General features: G+C 46.9%; 1 protein-coding gene across 2 annotated transcripts; it reads left to right on the plus strand.

Annotated features, from left to right (window-relative positions):
* Positions 1 to 251: 251 nt before the first annotated feature.
* Det1 (DET1 partner of COP1 E3 ubiquitin ligase) lies at positions 252 to 17,683 on the plus strand. 2 transcript variants are annotated; one of them, XM_041650674.1, is made up of 5 exons: positions 252 to 373; positions 3,341 to 4,433; positions 7,206 to 7,393; positions 12,613 to 12,804; positions 17,070 to 17,683. In XM_041650674.1, the coding sequence occupies exons 2-5, from the start codon at positions 3,351 to 3,353 to the stop codon at positions 17,302 to 17,304; spliced, it is 1,698 nt and encodes a 565-aa protein (XP_041506608.1). In that variant the 5' UTR covers positions 252 to 373; positions 3,341 to 3,350; the 3' UTR covers positions 17,305 to 17,683. The 2 variants fall into 2 exon arrangements, with proteins under 2 accessions (XP_041506608.1, XP_041506598.1); XM_041650664.1 differs by lacking the exon at positions 252 to 373 and adding an exon at positions 994 to 1,251.
* Positions 17,684 to 19,534: the final 1,851 nt, after the last annotated feature.

Here is a 19,534-nt window from a genome sequence, read left to right on the forward strand (position 1 = left end):
TGACCCCGTGCATGTATAATCCCATTTCCCACCATTACGGGAGAAGCAGGTGAAAACTTAATTCCTGTTCACGTTACTATGAATATGCCTTAGATCATCCCCAAGGCTCAGGGTTTTTTCCATCCAAGCCTCGACAGCCTCGATCCCTCCTCCAGCCGCCAGGGTGTGCTGCGTCGTTCCTCAGCTGGGTGGCAGCTCGCTCTTCCGTACTTCCCTTCTCGCTGCGCAGCTCTTCCGGTAGCGGGCGGAAGCAGGGGGTTTGTGGCAGCAGACGCCGGGGTCCGGAGGCATGGCGTGGGCGGGGCCGGGGGAGGTGTGCACCGAGCAGGCTAGGGCGACCCTTGCCCCGGCCCCATGAGCCAGGACCCGACAGGTGAGGACTTGTCCTTTTCGGCCGGTGGGAGCTCCGCGGCGGGCTCCTCCCCGCATGATACCCGGGCCCCACGAGCCCCGGCGCCAGGCTTTGCCCGGGGACGCTCCGCCCTGGGCTTTTCTTTCCGGGGGCGCCCCTTGGGCATGTGTGTCTGCCTCTTGGCATCCTTTTCTTGTTTTGAAAGCAGTCGCCAAGTGAGGGGACGTGTGCACTTGCTCTAACGAGGAAAAAACAAAACAAAACAAAAAAACCAACTCCTTGCTTTGACACATTTAGTGACCCGATGTAGCCAGGTTTTCTTTTATTTCAAAAAGCGTCTTCACGTGCTGCCCCTAGGGCTAGATAAAGAATAAACCGTTACGACCGAAATAGACCTGGTTTCTTCCAATACATAGAGTACTGTTGAGCGGAGTTCAGCGAGGAGACCCAAACATGAAACACAGTCATGCAAGCGAACATGTAAATAAAAGTTGCGACAGAATACGATAGAAAGAGCAAGAAAAAGATGAGCCCTCATTTAGGGAGGATGGTCAAGAAAGACTTTCCAAATATCGACGCTAAAGATGGAACAGAAGTTAAGGCAAGGACCGGGGAGAATGCATTTCGGAAAAGGAAGAGATACCCCTGTGTTTTCCCGCATTGGCCGAGAATATGGCTTGAGGTAGGCCCAGGGTTTAAGAAGGGAGCTTGCTATGTGGGCACACACAGGAGAGGTGTAGCTGACCCAGAAAAGCCACCGTAAGTATGCACATAAATAAAACACAGAGTTGAGGGAAAGAAGAGGCCTGGCTAGTGTGTTGGGATATCAGTCTCACAGACATGAAAGAAGGCCTTCGAAGACAAGATGATGAAGCTGATACCCCAGGTCGTTCTCAAAGGTGAAGAATTTGGTTTCTACTAAAGGCGACTTGTTACAGACGCTCAGTGTTTCTTTCCTAGGGCTGAAGTGGCCATAGGCAATATGTAAATTAGTGTGGTTGTGTTCCAGGGGAAGTTCTTTCCAAAACCAACCAGGGTAGTAGTTTAAGAGTCTTGACTCCCTCAGGTCTAGCTCAGCACGCCTTGCCTTTTAGATCCTTATCGGGTGGATGAAGCTTGGACTTGGATAAGCTTGAAACAAAAGGATTGCGAGGGTTGTAGGGTTTCTGGGCTACTTGTTAACAAAGCCTTTGCCAAACGCTCTCACCCCCCCCCCCCAATCTTTTGGTTCCTTTCTAATTATTGGTGTGCATTCTTTCTTTGTTGGCCATTTGTGTGTCTTTGGGGAGATGTCTTCCAAGTATTTTATCTGGTTTAATTAATTAGTTAATTATTATTTTTTTTAAAGAATAGGGTTTTGCCGGGCGGTGGTGGCACACGCCTTTAATCCCAGCACTAGGGAGGCAGAGGTGTGCGGATCTCTGTGAGTTCAAGGCCAGCATGGTCTTAAGAGCTAGTTCCAGGACACAGAAACCCTGTCTTGAAAAACAAAACAAAACAAACAAAAAATGGTGCCTATTCATTGAGTTCTAGGAATTCTTTAAATATGCTAAGTATGACTCCTTATTATATATTTAGCCAGCAAATATTTCTGTTCATTCTATAGGTTGTCCTTTCACTTTTTTTTTTTTTTTTTTTTTTTTATTTATTTTGAGACTCGTTTCTCTGTGTAGCCCTGGCTGTCCTGGAACTCATTCTGTAGAACAGGCTGACCTTGAACTCACAAGAGATCTGCCAAAGTCAAGTGTCCGTGCCTCTCCCACTGAGGTCTTCTACCCATCGTCACCTCCCAGTAGTGCTGGCTTGTGAATCCGTGAGCTATTAATCCATTGGTTAGACCAGAGTCCTCACATTGGGAGCTGTGAACCCCCCAGATCCTGAATTTCTGGAAAACAACTTGTAATGCTTGCAGCTGCTCTGAGCACGAGACCCTCGGGAGTTCCTGATGGCAGGGGAGTGGGTGCTGGTGCGTTTGGTTGGGGTTCGGCTATCAGTTAAGGATCCCTGTATAAGCTGCCCCTGGACACAATAAATAAGATTAATCGTGGTTTATTTTGAGACTCTGTTCTTTTCAACTGGCCTGTGTATGCAATGGTTATGCTTTTATTATTATTATGGCTTCGTAATAGGTTCTGGAATAAGGAAATATGAGCATTCCAATTGTGTTATTTTCCATATCATCTTAGTTATTTGGCATTCTTTGAGATTTCATATTACTTTCGGGTGAAATTTTGTGTTTTCACAAAAATCCCATTGGGATTTTGATAGAGATTGCTTTAATCTATCACTTTACAGCCCAGTAGGTGTATATATATATGTACATTCAGTGCTACTCTATTTTAAAAAGACAGGCTCCTGGGGCTGGGGAAAGTAGCAAGGTTGATAGAGTGCTTGCCTAGCACGTGCAAGGCTCTAGCTTTGAGACCCAGCACCCCGTAAACAAGGTGTGGGCGCGCAATCCTGTAATCCCAATACTGGAGGTTTGGGGCAGAAGGACCAGAAGTTGACGGTCATCCATGGCTTCATGCCAAGTTCGAGGCCTACCTAGGATACATGAGATTCTGTTTAAAAAATAAACAAAGATAAGATTTCAGTCTGTATTCTGGTCTAATTTTGAATTTGAAGTGATATTCCTGCCTCGGCCTCCTGAGTGGTGGTGGTGGTTTTTACTTGTGTGTCACCGTACCCTGGGTGTGTGATTTTTGTGCTGTTCACGTTTGATGTACTTGTTGGCTTATTCTTTGAAAATTCCTGTTAGCTTATACTTGGAAGGTATTCTTTCTGTATTGTATCCTCCTTTTAGACGTTTAGGGTTAGATATGTCAGGATCACTGTGCAACTCTAATCTTGGAAGGAGAAATGCTGGTCACTGTTGTCCAGGGATCCTGGGTTCAGCCAGAGTAAAAGTGATCTGTTTACTTTGCATGTACTTGTATTAGTACATTTTGTTCTGTTTTCTTGATTTCTGTTTTTTTTTCCCCTATGCAGAGATGTTATAATGGATCATCATGTTTCCACCATCAAACCCCGAAGAATCCAAAATCAGAATGTCATTCACCGCTTAGAACGCCGGCGCATCAGCTCAGGAAGGGCGGGGGCCCACTGGCATCAGGTCCGGGTGTTCCACCAGAATGTCTTCCCTAACTTCACCGTCGTCAACGTTGAGAAGCCTCCTTGTTTCTTGCGTAAATTCTCACCTGATGGGCGCTACTTTATTGCTTTTTCTTCTGACCAGACATCTCTTGAGATTTATGAGTACCAGGGCTGCCAGGCAGCCGAGGACCTCTTGCAAGGCTATGAAGGGGAGATCTTGTCCAATGGCAATGACCAGCGGTCAGTCAGCATCCGAGGCCGGCTTTTTGAACGTTTCTTCGTCCTGTTGCACATTACCAATGTTGCAGCCAACGGTGAGCACTTGAACCGGGAGTGTAGCCTCTTCACTGATGACTGCCGGTGTGTCATCGTGGGTTCCGCTGCCTATCTCCCAGATGAACCGCACCCTCCTTTCTATGAGGTCTATCGGAACAGTGAGTCCGTGACCCCCAATCCACGGTCCCCTCTGGAGGACTATTCCCTTCACATCATTGACCTTCACACGGGCCGTTTGTGTGACACGCGCACCTTCAAGTGTGACAAAGTGGTCTTGTCACACAACCAGGGGCTGTACTTGTACAAAAACATCCTGGCCATCCTGTCTGTGCAGCAGCAGACCATTCACGTCTTCCAGGTGACGCCTGAAGGCACATTTATCGATGTTCGGACCATCGGCCGCTTCTGCTATGAGGATGACCTGCTCACGGTGTCAGCCGTTTTCCCGGAGGTGCAGCGGGACAGTCAGACAGGCATGGCCAGTCCCTTTAGGGACCCTTTCATCAATTCCCTGAAGCACCGCCTGCTGGTGTACCTGTGGCGCAGAGCAGAGCAGGATGGGAGCCCCATGGCCAAGAGGCGTTTCTTCCAGTACTTTGACCAGCTGCGGCAGCTGCGCATGTGGAAGATGCAGCTGCTGGATGAAAACCATCTGTTCATCAAATACACCAGCGAGGACGTAGTGACCCTGCGGGTCACAGACCCGTCTCAGGTACGGGCCGAGCCCCGCAGGAGTGCACACCTTTACGTAGCATCTGTTCTTGCTGTACTTGGGTTCAGATTTAAAGTCAGTTTCCTTGTTGTCTGCCCTCACATACTAACAAATATAGGGTAAAAGTCAAGCCACTGCCATGTAGACAGCCAGCTTTGTGCTTCTTAGTTCAGTTGTTCTACGGGGCATTTTCAGTACCTGTCAGACAGGAACCCGGATGCTGTAAGGTCGGGGTTTGGACCACATATGTATAATCCTGCCTGGACTTTTATAAGGCTGCTTATTGAACCAAACACGTTCTGGCAGTGAGAATGAGCACTCCATGTCCTTTGGGGCTCAGAGGTAGAGAGCCTGTCTAGCATTTGAGGCTTTGGGTCCCCAGCACTGAAAAAAAAAAATCTAAACTCTGACATTGCAGCCAGGTTAATGGAGCACTCACAATGCTGATAATCCCAGCTGTGGGATGCTGGAGGCAAAGAGAATTTCTTGCATAAATTCTCACCTGGGTTCAAGGGCAGTGAGTTCCAGACCAGTTAGTACCATATAACTTTGATTCCAAACACCAAAGGCAGAGAAGTGCTGGGAGGGAATCACACAGGCAGTACTGAGACAGTTAAAGTACCCTCTGGAAATCCAGGGAACCCTGAACACTTGTCTCTCAAAAGCTCTCCAGTTCTCTGAGTAAGAGGCCTACTTTCTGTACCTGTGGCTCCCTTACCAAAAGTCGGGGTTTGGAATTCCCTATTTTAGAAATAGAAGAGTAAAGCAGATAGCAAACTAAGACGTCAGCCAGCTCTACCTTCAAGAGGTATTATACATTGGCGGGGGTTGGCTCAGTGGATAAAACATCTGGCTTATAAACATGAGGGGAGTTTGGATTCCCAGAACCAACCTAAGTGCCAGGTGGGTGTGGTGGTCTGCTTGTAATCCCAGTGCTCAGAAGGTGGGGACAGAGCAAAGTGGCTAGTCGGCAAGTTTCGGGTCCCACAGACAGGCACCACCTTAATGGGTAGGATGGGCAGGGACTAAAGAAGGCTCCCAGCATCAGCCTTAGGCCTTTGTGTGCCCAGGTGTGGCAGAGTCATATGTATGAGAGACGAAGGAAGGAAGAGATATTCTACAGGACATCATTTCTAAGCCTCACTCAGCCTGTGGTAAAATATCTTCCAATGCCACCACGGTGAGCATCTAGTTCATCTTTCGCGTCATGGAAGATGGGTGGAAGAGGCCTTGACTTCTTTCTCCTCCAGTTTCCCAGTCTGCTGTAGAAGGAAGGCTGACAAGTGTTTGTGTAATTTTATAGTCACATAATTATGAAAGATCCTGTTAAAACCATGATATGATCAAAGCGGTGTCCTAGTCTATGGATGGGACATGAGTCAGTCTTTTATTTAGGTTTCAGCTATAATTACCTTTCTATTTTGGAAGGAATAAGTTGTCTTTTATCACTGTGCGGAGATTATCCTTTTCTTCCCTTTGCTAAAAGGTGACCTATTTTTTCTGGTAGTTCCAGTCAGTAACAGCTGAGGCAAACTCGTGGAGTTTGAAACTCGAAACCCAGTCTCCGTGCCCCAGTTGTCCTCTCCTCTCCTCCTCCTGTTTAATTTGATAAGTTCCCATAAGGTTAATGAGTAAAAACTGCATCCATAGACAAAGCCTTGGTAATATTATGGGTATTATTCTCAGGTTGCCCTCCAGCCTCTTTAATTTGCAGCCAAATTTAATTTCCAGGTGAGTACAAAGTCATGTAAAAGGAGCTCTGGGCAGGACTAATTACTAGTGAGACAGGTGGGCTCAGTGGCTCCAAGATGGGTAATAGAGATTTAGACTCAATCAGAGGAGGGTGAAGCGCTAATCCTTGTGTCCTGAAGACGTCTTTGAATCCTGCAGGCAGCTTGCAGCTTTACTGCACACTGCTGCATTCACTGCGACACAAACTCAACGTGCCTGGAGCTTCCTGCTAGGCAAGGCGGAGGGAGCACTGGAGTGTCGAGGAAGAGCCCCAGCCACCCGTGGCCCCATTCAGAAAAAGCCTGCCACCTATGGCATTTGAATGCTTTTCAGGCTCCCCCTCCAATCTTAATTGTCAGAAATCTCAGATGTATCTCACAAAAGCTCTTGGCTGAAAGAACATTTATGGAGAAAGAAATGGAAAATGCCCGTCTGATTTTTCATTTGTTCCCCTGCAGTATCCTGCGTGGACACAACTTGTCTGGGCAGTTTGAGCACACAATGTGCTTAAGGTGTCTCTCTATGTGCTAGAAATATTAAGAGGGGAAAAATAAATGCCCCCAAATTGAACTTTCAACTGTACACATAGAAGAGGAAATCATTTACCAACAGGCAGCCCTGGGCTGCAAATCACTTTCTCAGCAGGAAAGAAAATTAAATCTGGCATTTTAAAACTTTTTTTTTTTTTTTTTAAATCTTAGGGTGGATCGGGGAACAAGTCGGGGAATAAACACTTGGAAAGAAAAATATTGAATTTGCACAGTTTGAAGTGAAAGATTGAAAGCCTTTTTATATATACATGCTGGCTAGCTTAGTAATCCAAGCAGCATGGTGGCCGTGAGTAATCTAGTGGCATCAGGGCTCTCCACCGATGGAGCCAATGCCACTGCCTCCATTTCTAGAAGCTCTGGAGCCATGTTCCCTCCCTCTCTAGTGCCAAGGCTGGGGTCCCTGAATGGATTGTTGTGGGGTGTGGACTTTAAATCCAGCGGGCAGTTTCCTAGGCACGGGTATCCCATGGGTGCCTCTTTTCTTCTGCAGGCCTCCTTCTTCGTGGTGTACAACATGGTGACAACAGAGGTGATCGCAGTGTTTGAGAATACATCTGATGAGCTGCTGGAGCTCTTTGAGAACTTCTGTGACCTCTTCCGCAATGCCACCCTGCACAGTGAAGTCCAGTTTCCTTGTTCCGCCTCTAGCAACAATTTTGCACGGCAGATCCAGCGCCGGTAAGCTGCTCTGCCAGACTTCCCAGGGTTAACTCTCAGTGGTTGGTATGAGGCTGGTAGCCATTTGTTTCAGGAACTATGTATTCTGTTTGTCCACCTGGCCTTGGGAGGTCTGCCTTTTGGAAGCAACTCCTGTGTAGAGCTCAAGTTTTCCTATCTCTGAGGACCTGTGTAATTATTTATGCATCTTCTGGGTCCTTCTTAGGCCGTATGTGAGCTGCTGAAAGATAGAAACTTCTTCCATTTATTGCTATATTCTCAGTGGTGCACTGCCAAGCCCTTAAATATTTGTGGAATGAGTGATGGAGATCATTTTGGAACTGCATATTGAACACATCCATTTACATCTGTTCTATGGTAAACCCCTCTAAAAGTAAAGTGCAGAGATAGAGGGCTGGACCGTAAGAACAGAAGACAAACCAGAAGTCCATCTTATCTAAGAACCATCTTAGTACATTAGCAGGAAAGGAATAGAATGGGCCAAGAACCCATTCTAAGTCTGATGTGGTCAGGTAAGGCCTCCTCGTCTTTCATACCTAAATTGCCCTAGCTTTAACGAGGCATGGAGAATATCTGTTTTTGATCCCCAAATAGGCCAGATCACATGGAGTAGATGAATCAGAGCGAGCATTACTGCTTCTGGGAAAGATGAACAAAAAGGTGACTTAATGCAGTGGCTCTGTGTGTACAGGGACAGTGGTGGGTTAGATGGAGAGATGCTGACACCTCATTGCCTGTGCCCTCTCACCAGTGCGCTTACCTTCTGCCTTAGGAGCACAGCTTCCTTCTCAGTCTCACTGTGAAGCCTAGGCTGGTCTTGGACCCAAGGTGATTCACCCTCCTCAAACTTCCTAGTGCTGGGATTACAGGGTGGGGTACCACTTCTCTCCCTTTTTGGGGGCAGTGCTGTCAAATGAACCTAGGAATTGTCTTTCAAAATTAGCTTTTAAGTTAATTATCTTATTATCATGTTACAGAAGGAAGGTGTCCTCGTTTCTTCCTGTTGCTTTGATAAACACCATGACCAAAAACACCCTGGGGAAGAATGGGTTCATTTCAGCTGACACTTCTAGGAGACACTCCATCGCTGAAGAAAATCTGAGCTGAGATTCAAGGCAGGAACCGATATAGAACCACAGAGGAGCACTGCTTAGTGTCTTGTTCCCAGCTCCTTCCTAGCTAGCTTTTCGGTGTAGTCTGGTACCACCTTTCTACAGCGGGCTGGGCCCTCCTTCATTCATCAGTAATTAAAGCAGTTTGCCACAGGTGTGGCCACGGGCCAGTACCATCTAGGTGATTTTGATTTCAGTTCACTGCCATGTCCACTCCAAGGCTAGCGTCTGTCAGCTGGGCAGAGCCCAGAGCTGCCTGTCATGGAGGAGTGGGACGACACTCTTGGGAAAGTGTGTCAGAACTCCTCTAGAGTGAGAAACACCGCAGGCTCCTCGTGAGAGAAGTTGCATGCTCATTCAGTGAGCCTAAAGACTTTGTTTCATACCACTGAGGAGTGGAAAGTTATAAATGCCCTTGTACACTTGCCCACAAAATGTGTCCTGAGTAGATTTTGTTAGCCACACTATTGTAGTTTGCTTTAATGACTATATAATGTACATGTGAACCGAGTTTCCATTTTTATTTCTTGTAAATACGTGACTCTTAGTGGAAATTGTGTGGCAAATGTTCTCTAGTAGTCTTTGCGAGTAGCTGATGGGTTAGCACAAAGCGTGCAAACACACAAACTGGACTGTTGAGTCCTGAATCATTTAAGAAGCAAATGCCTTTATCCTAAGAGACCAAACAGACTAGCATAGGAAGAGGCAGTCCTGAAACAACTGAAGTTGCAAATACAAGGGTGTCTTAAACACTGATGCTCTAGGAAACCTAAAATTTGTTAGATTAAGCTGAAGAACTCTATGAGGGGAAAAAGAGGGAGCAGGTAGAGAAATGGAAAGAAAGTTAAAGAAAAGTTGAGAGCATTTGCCCTAAAGTTCTCTACCTGGCCGTTCCCAAAAAGGAGAACTCAAGGACCAAAGGTGTAGAAACAATGTGAGCACTCTCTGACTCTGACGGAGGGAACTGTCTAGCTTGGCCCGACCATCCGTGGCTATTGGAGCCAAGTGTTAACTCTTGGGAATTTTTGCAGATAACTCCCTTACTTTGGCCTTACCGTCCTTTTGAGGTTATCGTCATCTGTTGGTGGAAGCTACAAAGGGAAGTGCTGTGGCTCATCTCCAACAGTGTTTGGTGACATCACAGTGCTACCTTGAACCTGGCCACAGCAGGAAGCTCTGCACCACAGAAATTGGCAAATGTTACAAGTCATGCCCCCCAAGAAAAATCTAAGTACCACAATAAGTACTTAGTATAGTTGGAGAGAAGAGGCCCACATGGAGGCATGCCATGGCGTTTTGAAACATTGGAGCTGACGGTAAATCACAGAAACTCTGAGGAATAACATACATGTCTCGTGTTATCAGAACGGTGACAGTGGCAGTGCTCAGAGCTGCAAGTGTGGAGATCTTGCCTTCAGAGAATTGTAACGGGTGATCTCACGGGCTTGCAGATGCAATGCCGGGATAGAGTACTTTCCTGTACTCACAGGTCCTGGGTTCAATCTGTCCCCACCCCTGGTGCCACCAACAAGAACAGTCCAGGCTGGCCTTGAATTTACAGTTCTTCTGACTTGGGTTCCTGAATATGGGGATTACAGATGCTTGTCACTATGCCTGGTGAAAGGATTTCTCATTTAGAATCCATATTCAGCCAGACAGTGGTGGCGCATGCCTTTAATCCCAGCACTTGAAAGGCAGAGGTGGGCCGAGCTCTGTGAGTTCGAGGCCAGTCTGGTCTACAAAGCAAGTTCCAGGACAGCTAGGACTGTTACACTGAGAAACCATCTTGAAAAAGAAAAAAGAAAGAAAGAAAGAAAGAAAAGAAGAGAATCCCATATTCAAAGATATTTCCAGATCTGTAGACCCAAAAATATAATCATCCTTTCTGTGCCTTTGGAAGATAAGCCACACAAGACAAGGATGGTTTTTCATCAGCAGAGCCAGAGCACTGAGGGCGCTGAAAGGGAAGCTGCAGGATCAAGCCTCACAGATCAGACCTGAGGGTTTGAGAGAGTGAAGGAAGTGTTTCAGGAAAATGCAGAGCTGGGCCGGAGTCTGGAGGGCCTTAGTGTATCATTCCTGCTGTTCTGGTAGCGCCATCAATGGCATGTGAGCAGAGCTGTTGAAGGAGACCAGGAGCTACCGTGGTTCACCAGGAAGACAGATAACACTCAGCAGAGGCAATAAGGAACCCAAGGTAGAGGAGTTCTGAAGCCTTTGAAAGACATCAACGAGGCCTGGTGGCTGGATTGGAGTGCACAAGGGCTTCTAGTTGGAGACAGGCCGGGGACACAAATGACTGTTGTACAACTTCAGATGGTGCAGTGTTTGACCAGCATAGTGGCAGATGGTGTTGAGTTTCCTCTCTCTCTCTTTCCCCAACCCTCTTCCTTCCTCTCTAGCTCCCTTCCCCCTCCCCTCTCCCTCCCCCTCTTCCCTCTGGCTCCCTCTGCCTCTCTGCCGCTGCCCACTGATGATTGATCCCAGGGGCCTCTGGTGTGTTAGACAAGTACTGTATCCCAGCCATCTTTCTGCATTTTTTATTTTAAGGGGTTTCACCAAGTTGCCCAGACTGGTCTTAAACTTTCAGTTCTGCCTCCGTGTCCCAAATAGCTGGGATCACAGACCTCTGTCACTAACCAGATGGTTTTCCTTATTTTAAACTGAGAAGTAAAAATGGCATGTTTGTGTGTTGACGGGACTGATCCTGTAGAGAAAGATGCTGCCTCGTATGTGAGAGACGAGATCTGCTGAGTGCCATGCAAGGACGGATGCTCTGTGGAGACCTTAGAGGTTCTCTTCTGCTTCCCTGCATTCGTCAGTAACACACCAGAGGCAGATGAGGTAGCTGTGCAGAGAGTGGGAGGCAGGCCAGACTGTGGAAGCGCAGAGGAGTATCCCTCCACATTGAAGGCCTGCGTGGGGTTTGTGGCCATAAGGTCGAAGCAAGCATTACTGTTTGCTTTTCTCTAGCCGCAGGAAACTGAGCAGCACAGGCACAGAATCAGCAGAGCTGAACTTGACTGGAGCACCAATCTAAGTTGTAGTTCAAGGTTTAGAGCATGTGTGCAGTAGAGCTGTTTCATGGTTAACTGGATTGTAAGGTGGCTAACGAAGAGAGGACACGATGGGTGTGTTAGGTGGGAGGAAAATGCTGGTGGAGTCAGCGGGTCTTGAAGGATTGTTGAAGCTGGGGTATGGATTAGACTGAATCTGGGGAGACAGAGGATGGCCGGAACATGGGATGGGCCACCTCGGGTTACAGTGGTTACAGGGTGAGAGGAAGTTAGGATGGGAGGTCATGTCGTTAGGATGGCTACTGAGAATTTTAAAGTCACTTAGAATTAAGAGATGTTAGTTGGGCAGAGTGACACAGCCAAGGGCTAAGCGCTACAGATACCAGAAGGATGGCTTCTTCATGTTTCAGGCAGTGCAGAGCTGGGAGGATGGAGATATGGTGGGTGTTGCTGAAGACTAGGAACTGATTCAATGTACAGATAGCGTAGGTTGCCCTGGGTGCTTTGGGGTCATCAAAGCCAGGAGCCAGCTCCCATCATGTTTCTGTCACTGTGACAGGGACAGAGACACAGCTCCATGGTGCCATCTGCAGTAGCCTGAGGAGTTCCCTTGTCCTATGGGTACCTTCACTGGAGTGCAAGCAGATCCGTGTCATGACAACAGAAAAGAATCTTAGGATGAGCCAGGGCGTAGCAGAATTGGAAGTTATAAGACCTTTTGAACAGATCTAAGAACAGGGTTAAGAACAAGGGTTACTAGAGAGGCGCTCAGGAAAGGGTGAGTCATAGCCACGTGGTTATGGGGCCCTCACCTGAGAGTTGTGGTTAATGTCTTTCCAGTAGCTGTATATACTGGTTTTGGTGGCTTCTTGGTTATGTCTAAAAGGGTCTCTAAGGAACCTTTCCTTTTCTGGCAAATGAGGTTCAGGATGGTTTCCGAGATGCATTGAATAGGAGAACAGCTGGTGAAAGCCCTAGTTTACAAGAGCTGCAGGTAAAGTGGCGATTTTACATCTTTTATAAAGCTACTGCATGTGTGTAGCGTGTGTGTGAGCGTGAGAAAGCCTTTCTCACTGGTCCTTTGTTCTAGGTTCAAAGACACGATTATAAATGCCAAGTATGGAGGCCACACGGAGGCTGTGCGTCGGCTGCTAGGCCAGCTCCCCATCAGTGCCCAGTCTTACAGTGGCAGCCCCTACCTGGATTTGTCTCTCTTCAGCTACGATGACAAGTGGGTGTCAGTCATGGAGCGACCCAAGACTTGTGGAGATCACCCAATCAGGTACTTTGTTATGACCACAGCTCCAAACTGCTTCAAACGGAGGGTACCGTGCCTTCTCTGTCCTCTTCTCTGACATGGCTCAGTGACTGACAGTCTCTTCTCGTGCTTTGGCTGAAAGGAAAGGAAGGCTTTCTGTTTCTCTCTCTCTCTCTCTCTCTCTCTTTCTCTCTTTCTTTCTTTCTTTCTTTCTTTTTTTTTCTTTTTGGTTTTTCGAGACTGTGTTTCTCTGTAGCTTTGGAGCCTGTCCTGGAACTAGCTCTTGTAGACCAGGCTGGGCTCGAACTCACAGAGATCCGCTGCCTCTGCCTCCCAAGTGCTGGGATTAAAGGTATGCAGTAACACCGCCAGGCAGGAAGGCTGTTTCTATTGAGTGCTGAGGGGTCGGATCATTTAGGTGTTTTTCTCAGAAGTTAGCTACTGCTGCTCTTGGCTCCCAGTGAAAACATTTTACTCAGATAAATGCTGTCTGCTTTTAAAAGTCTCCATGGAAGCCAGACAGTGACTGATGCATGTCTTTAATCCCAGCACTGGCAGGCAGAGGCAGGTGGATCTCTGAGTTTGATGCTAGCTTGTTCAACTCAGTGAGTTCCAGGATAGCCAGGTCTACAAAGAGGAACCCTGTCTTGAAAATAAAACAAAAGAAAAAGTAAAAGCATACAAGAAAATGAGCTGTATTTTTCATTTTTAGTAACCTAATGGTGTTCCTTAACAGATTTTGCATTCAGTATATCTTATAGAAATCATTTTATCTTTGTTACTAAGTAGAAAAGGCGGAGATAATTTTTTAGTTGTAGAATCTTTTTGTTTGTTTGTTTAAGATTATTTTATGTATATTAGTATTTTGCCTACATATATGTGCGTACACCATGTGTGTATCTGGTGCCCACAGATGTCGGAAGAGGGTGCCAGATCCCCTGACCTGGAGTTATGGTTGGTTATGAACCATCATATTGGGAGTTACAGGTGGTTGTATGCTACCACATGGGTGCTGGGAATTGAACCCAGGCTCTCTGGTAGAGCAAGTACTCTCAACCACTGAGCTATCTGTCTTTCCAGCTCCTACTGCTGGGGTCTTAAAATTAGCCCCTTGTAGGCATCCTTCTTTCCTGAGTCACACCCGTTCCTCTACATCTGGAGCCTATGCTGTTATCGATACCACCAAGAGGAACTGGATCTGTCTCTAGTGGGGCTGCCTGCCAGGAGGACTGGAGCCCTAAACTGTAGCTTGGAAGGTCTTTTCACATGGAAACAATAGTACTCAGAGTTTACAGTTTTCGTTCCTTTCCTCCCTCCCTTCCTTTCTCTTTTCCTCCTTCCCTTCTTCTCCAAGCTGGTTTTGAATTTAACGTGCAGCTCCTCATCTCCCCGCCCCCACTGGACTACAGGTAAAGCCTATCTCACCCAGCTGTGGTGTTTTCATCAGTAGCTCCACTGTGTGTTAAATGGGTCTGTGTAACATATTCTGAATAGTTAATCACTATTGCTAGTATTTCCTTTGTGAAATTGCACTCAAATTCTGAAATTTGATAAAACAAAAAAATCAAAACTTTTTTATTATGGCAAATGTTTTATCTGTGTTGATGGTCTGTGCCTCCTAGCTTCAAAGGTTATCAGCTCCTGACCAGCCCTTTCCACTCCCCACCTCCCTGCTGCTCTGATTATTTTGCAGTGAATCCCAGTTTCCCTAGAATTTTACCCATAAACATTTCGGTGTGGATTTCTAAAAGACAACAAGCTTTAACAAACAGTGAAAACCTTGATATCTTCCTATCTAAACAACATCAACAAAACTTCATCAATGGCTGGGAATGTAGCCCCGTAGGTAGAATGCTTACCTACCCTGCACAAAGCCCTGGGTTCACTTCCCAGCACCACATAAATGTGGAGTGGTGGTGTTGCACACCTGGTGGTGTACTTGGGCGGTCAAGATCTTCTTCAGCTCCATAGCAGGTTTGAGGCCAGCCTGGGATACATGAGACCCGCCTCAGAACAAACACACATTTGCTAATGCCACCAGGCATCTAGTTAGTTTTCCATCTATTGCCTATGAATATTCTTTGCACAGTTCCTTTGTTTGACTCATTTCTAAACAAGGTTCATATGCATGTGGCTGCTGCTGTTAAAATCCTAGTCTATGGGTTTCCTTTTTTGTTTGTTTTTGTTTTTTGAGACAGGGTTCCCTGTAGCTTTAGAGCCTGTCCTGGAACTAGCTCTTGTAGACTATTAGGCTGGCCTCGAACTCACAGAGATGCACCTGCCTCTGCCTCCCAAAGAGTGCTGGGATTAAAGGCGTGTGCCACCACCGCCCGGTTTATGGGTTTACTTTTCTCTTTATTTTTCTTGCAGTGACATCATTGTTCATCACCATCTTGTTCATCCTGTCGTCTTCCTCACATCTGGACTCTGTTCATTGCATGCTAGGAGTAGTGGCTACTATGTTTTTTCATTCCTCCTGCTTTCCTACAAATTGGTAGTTAGATTTAGAAGCACAAACAGCTCACTTTTAAATTATGAACCCCGTATGTGTTGGGAACTATGTGGGTAGGTTAATGTGCTTTTTATGCATAAAAGCACATAATGGGCCTCATTTGATTTAGTCAAATAGATACATTTCTGTCCTTGCCTTTTCCCCGTCTTTTTCAATTTGACAAGATGAGCCTAAGTAACACCTGCAGTGCCATTGCTATGACTGAGGAGGCTTCTCTCAGAATTACGTCATGCTTTTACTTAAAACGAGAACTGGAAGGATCCTAGGGGCTTCTGAAGAGGCCGTGTTGTCAGACGCCTTCACTGTCATTTCTGTTCTGGTCTCTGTCAATGTGTGTGTTTGTTCACGTTTTCATTTGTAGCTTTAATCACCGCAGGTACTGTGGCTTGCCCACTGCTTTAGCTTCAGGAATGACCCTCCGTTGGGACACACATTCCGTACACTGACACACTGTCCCCTCAGGTAGACGTGCCGCCATCTCTCTAGCCTTCTGCCTATCTCTTCTGTGCATTTTTACGTTAAAGCAACTCTGATAATGCCACTGTTGATCATTTAAATTCTGAGGATATGAATTCTTGGGGATGGGATTATTGTATCAACAAGTCTAAATATCCTTGGGCTCAGGGGAGGCACATTTCCCTAGTGTGTGCAGGGCCCTGGACTTGAGCCTTAGCTCTGCAAAATAATAATAAGAAGAAAATACTAGTAACAATGCAGAGTCTGAGTCCCTTTAGACTTGCTTCTCTACCTGCCCTCTAGAAAAGGAAATCTGAACTCTCCGTTTGGTTCAGAACTCTCCTCCAGCCTGTTATCATCTCGAGTTTCCCAAATCACAAGCCATTCAGAAATATCTTTTGTCAATTGTGTGAGGTGGAAAATCCAAATCCAAACCACTAGCCATGTTGTTTGTAGGCAGGTGCCCTGCTGCTGAGCTGTGTCCCTAGCATGTGATTTAATTTCTGTATGTGAAAAATGACAGCCTTCAGAGAGAATTTATTTTTTTTTACTGAGATACTCTCATTTAGCCCAGGTAAGCTTCAAACTTGCTATACAGCCAAGGCTGGCCTTGGATTCCATACCTCCTGCTCTGTCTTCCAGAGTGCTGGGATTACAGGCATGCATGTGTAAGAATTTGTTCTTAAACATGGAAATCTTAAAGATGAGCTCAGAGCGGCACTGTTCTAGCCGCCAGCACTTGAGCCGTTGAGCACTTAGTGCGAGATGAGGCCAAGCTGAGGTGTCGAGTACATTTCAGATTTCAGAGACATAGTGACAGAGAGAGTATGTGGTAGCTCGTGATTTTTTTTTGTTTTGAGTGATTGTGGGTTATAATGACTAAGTAGTATTCTGGATATATTGGATTAAATAAATATATTACAAAATAAATTTCACTTTTTGTTTTACTTTTTATCTTTTTAATGTGGCTCTTCAAAGATTTAAAGTTACACATGAAGCTTAGACTTGCTGTTGGCATTTCATTTGTAATGCCAGCTTAGTCTTTTGACAGGGGCTTCTGGAAGCCAAAAGGTTGTATGTAGTTTAGAGTCTAATTCAGGGTCATCTTGAGGAGTGGTCACCAATTAAGGACAGGAGTTAACTTTACACTCACTCTCTTCTAAGGTGAGCTGATCAGATAAGGTGGCTTTTGGTTCTACTAAGCTGCAGTTGCCGCAAGAGGCCTTTTTGTTTATCAGATGAGATACTGAGTGTCTCTATCCCCTGCTGTCCAGATTTCAAGATGGCAGCGATAGCAACACCGTGTCTCTTTTCTGTTTAGGTTCTATGCCCGAGACTCTGGCTTGCTGAAGTTTGAGATCCAGGCAGGCTTGCTGGGCCGCCCCATCAACCACACAGTGCGGCGCCTCGTGGCCTTCACCTTTCACCCTTTTGAGCCGTTCGCTATTTCTGTGCAGAGGACTAACGCAGAATACGTTGTCAACTTCCACATGCGACACTGCTGTACCTCGCTGCCCCACCACAGCCGCGCTGCCCAGGACTTCGCCCCTGCTTGACGCCCTGGACTCCAGAGCAAGAGCCGCTGGCTGCTGGCTTTGGGGATTCCAGACTGGAAGCCCTCCCTCACCTAAGACAGAGCCTGAGAGGCACGGAGGACGGGGTGCAACCTGGTGGGCCTTGGTTTTCCCGTTACCCGGCTGGTCGTTTTTAAAGTTTTCTCGCTTTTCCCTGTGGGAACACCTAGCATTATGTCCATTCTATTTTGTTTACTTAGCATTTTATGGCTGTGAAGATAGAAGCGTTACACCTTCCCCTGGGTGCCACTCTTTGGCATTCCGGTCTGAAACCTGCAGCAGGTGAATCATGTTTACTCCTGAGAATTATGTACTCCTTTCCACTTCTCCGACAAGCAGGGCTCTTTATAAGAGAAAATAAAGTCTTAGTATTTTCTTATGAAACTGTCTCTTGCTTGATGTTTCCCTGGTGCTCTGTGGCTACTTGGGCTGAGAGAGAGAAGGCCTGTGAGGAACACCAGGCCCTGATGCGGCAGCTGCTCCTGGGTGTGCTGAGTGGCTAGTAGTGCCCGCATGAAAGGCGGTCATTTGCCAGGATTGTTCCCCTCCCGAGGGCTTTCTGCTGGTGATTGTTAGCTCCAGAGACGCGGGGGTAATCGCGCGTCCTCATGTGGAAGCATGCTCACATCTGCCGCCCGTGTCAAGCCGGTGGGAGAGCCGGCAGCCCTGTGAGTCCTGGCAGAAACAAACAATGTGCAGCACGTTCTGTCCTTTGAGGAGCCGGTGCTGGAGAGCTCCAGGTGTCCCTAAACAGATCAAACCGGCTGTCCCTGGGTGGCTGAGCTCTTGTAGCTCTCCTGCAGACCACTGCTGGCCCTAGACCGCGTGCGTCCCTCTGTGACGTTGTCAACCAGTCTCCTCCAGAGGGCCTGTCAGCCTGTGTGGATCTCATTTGCATAATGTGCCCCCCGGAATAATGTAGTCAGCTTGTTTAGAAACATCTGTCTCAGAAGGCACCTTTGAAATGTTTTGTACCAAAGCAATCTATAGAAGGGGCCATGGATGCTAGCAGCTGCGTCCCGTATCCCTTCCACTAGCCAGACTTCTGGGAAGCATAGGAGATGTGATTGGCGATCCTGAGCCGCACCCAAGCCCGTGTTATTAATGTCATCATCTCCGGTATTGAATAGCTAAATTTATCCTCCGCCTTCAAGCTCCGAGTACCTCCTGTGAATCAGGTTGATATTGTACTAAGCAGGAGGAGGGAGAGAAGGATGTGGCTGTTAACAGAGAAAACCTTCTACAGAGTTTCCCTGAGGATGGGGGAGGGAGGCGAAGGAGAAGCAAGGAAAGGAAGACTGGGGAAGAGCCACTGTAGTTGCATTGCTGAACTTGTCACGTGACCCAGAATGGTGCCACCCACCTTTAAGATGGGTCTTCCTACTTCCACTAGCTCTATCTTGAAACTGTCACGGACACACCCAGAGCTTTGTCCCCCCAAATTATTCTAGCTCCTGTCAAGGTGACAGGATTAACCACCACACCCCTATATTACTTTTTTTTTGTCACTATGACCAGTTAACCCAACTGAAGCAACTTAGGGCAAGAAGGGTCGGTTTTATTAGCGCAGTGTCCTGATGAAGAAGGGACCGGAGGAGAATCTTCCTTTACTCTCATCTTGGCTGCAAACACCTTAGGTAGGAAATGGCCAGCTATAATCCATCTCCACGGCCCTCCATCTCCCTGGTAAGTGTCAGATAAAAAGGTTCCACAGTCTCCCAAGCTGGCATCACCAATCACTAAGTATTCAAGTACAGAAGCCTGTGAATTCTCCCGTTCTGGTTGCCCTGCCTCTATTTCCTGCCTGGCTACTGGCCCGTCAGCATTTTATTAAAATACAAGTGACAGGGTAAACACCATTGTCCTACAGCAGGTGGTCTGTTTCCTGCAAGTGAGAGCAAAATAATAGATGTAAAGAGAAAGGTCCTCGCAGAAAATTCAGCCTTCGTCCCTTCTTTCTTTCTTCCTCCCCTCCTGTCCTCCCTCCCTCCCTCCCTCTGTCTCTGTCTCTGTCTCTCTCTCTCTCTCTCTCTCTCTTTCTTTTCTTCTTTTGAGGCAGGCCAGGGTCTTGCTGTCTTACTCAGGCTGATCTTGATCTCCTGGACTCAGGAAATCTTGCCTTGGCCTCCAGAGTAGCTTACTGCTCCCCCCATGTGTACAGTTCCATGTGCCTGCCTTAGATTCATGGGATTTGTGGAGGTTGGAGCTTAAC

The sequence above is a fragment of the Microtus oregoni genome, unplaced genomic scaffold (genome assembly GCF_018167655.1).
Source record: "Microtus oregoni isolate MIOR12 unplaced genomic scaffold, Mior012 000000F_ref0000247, whole genome shotgun sequence".
NCBI lineage: Eukaryota > Metazoa > Chordata > Mammalia > Rodentia > Cricetidae > Microtus > Microtus oregoni.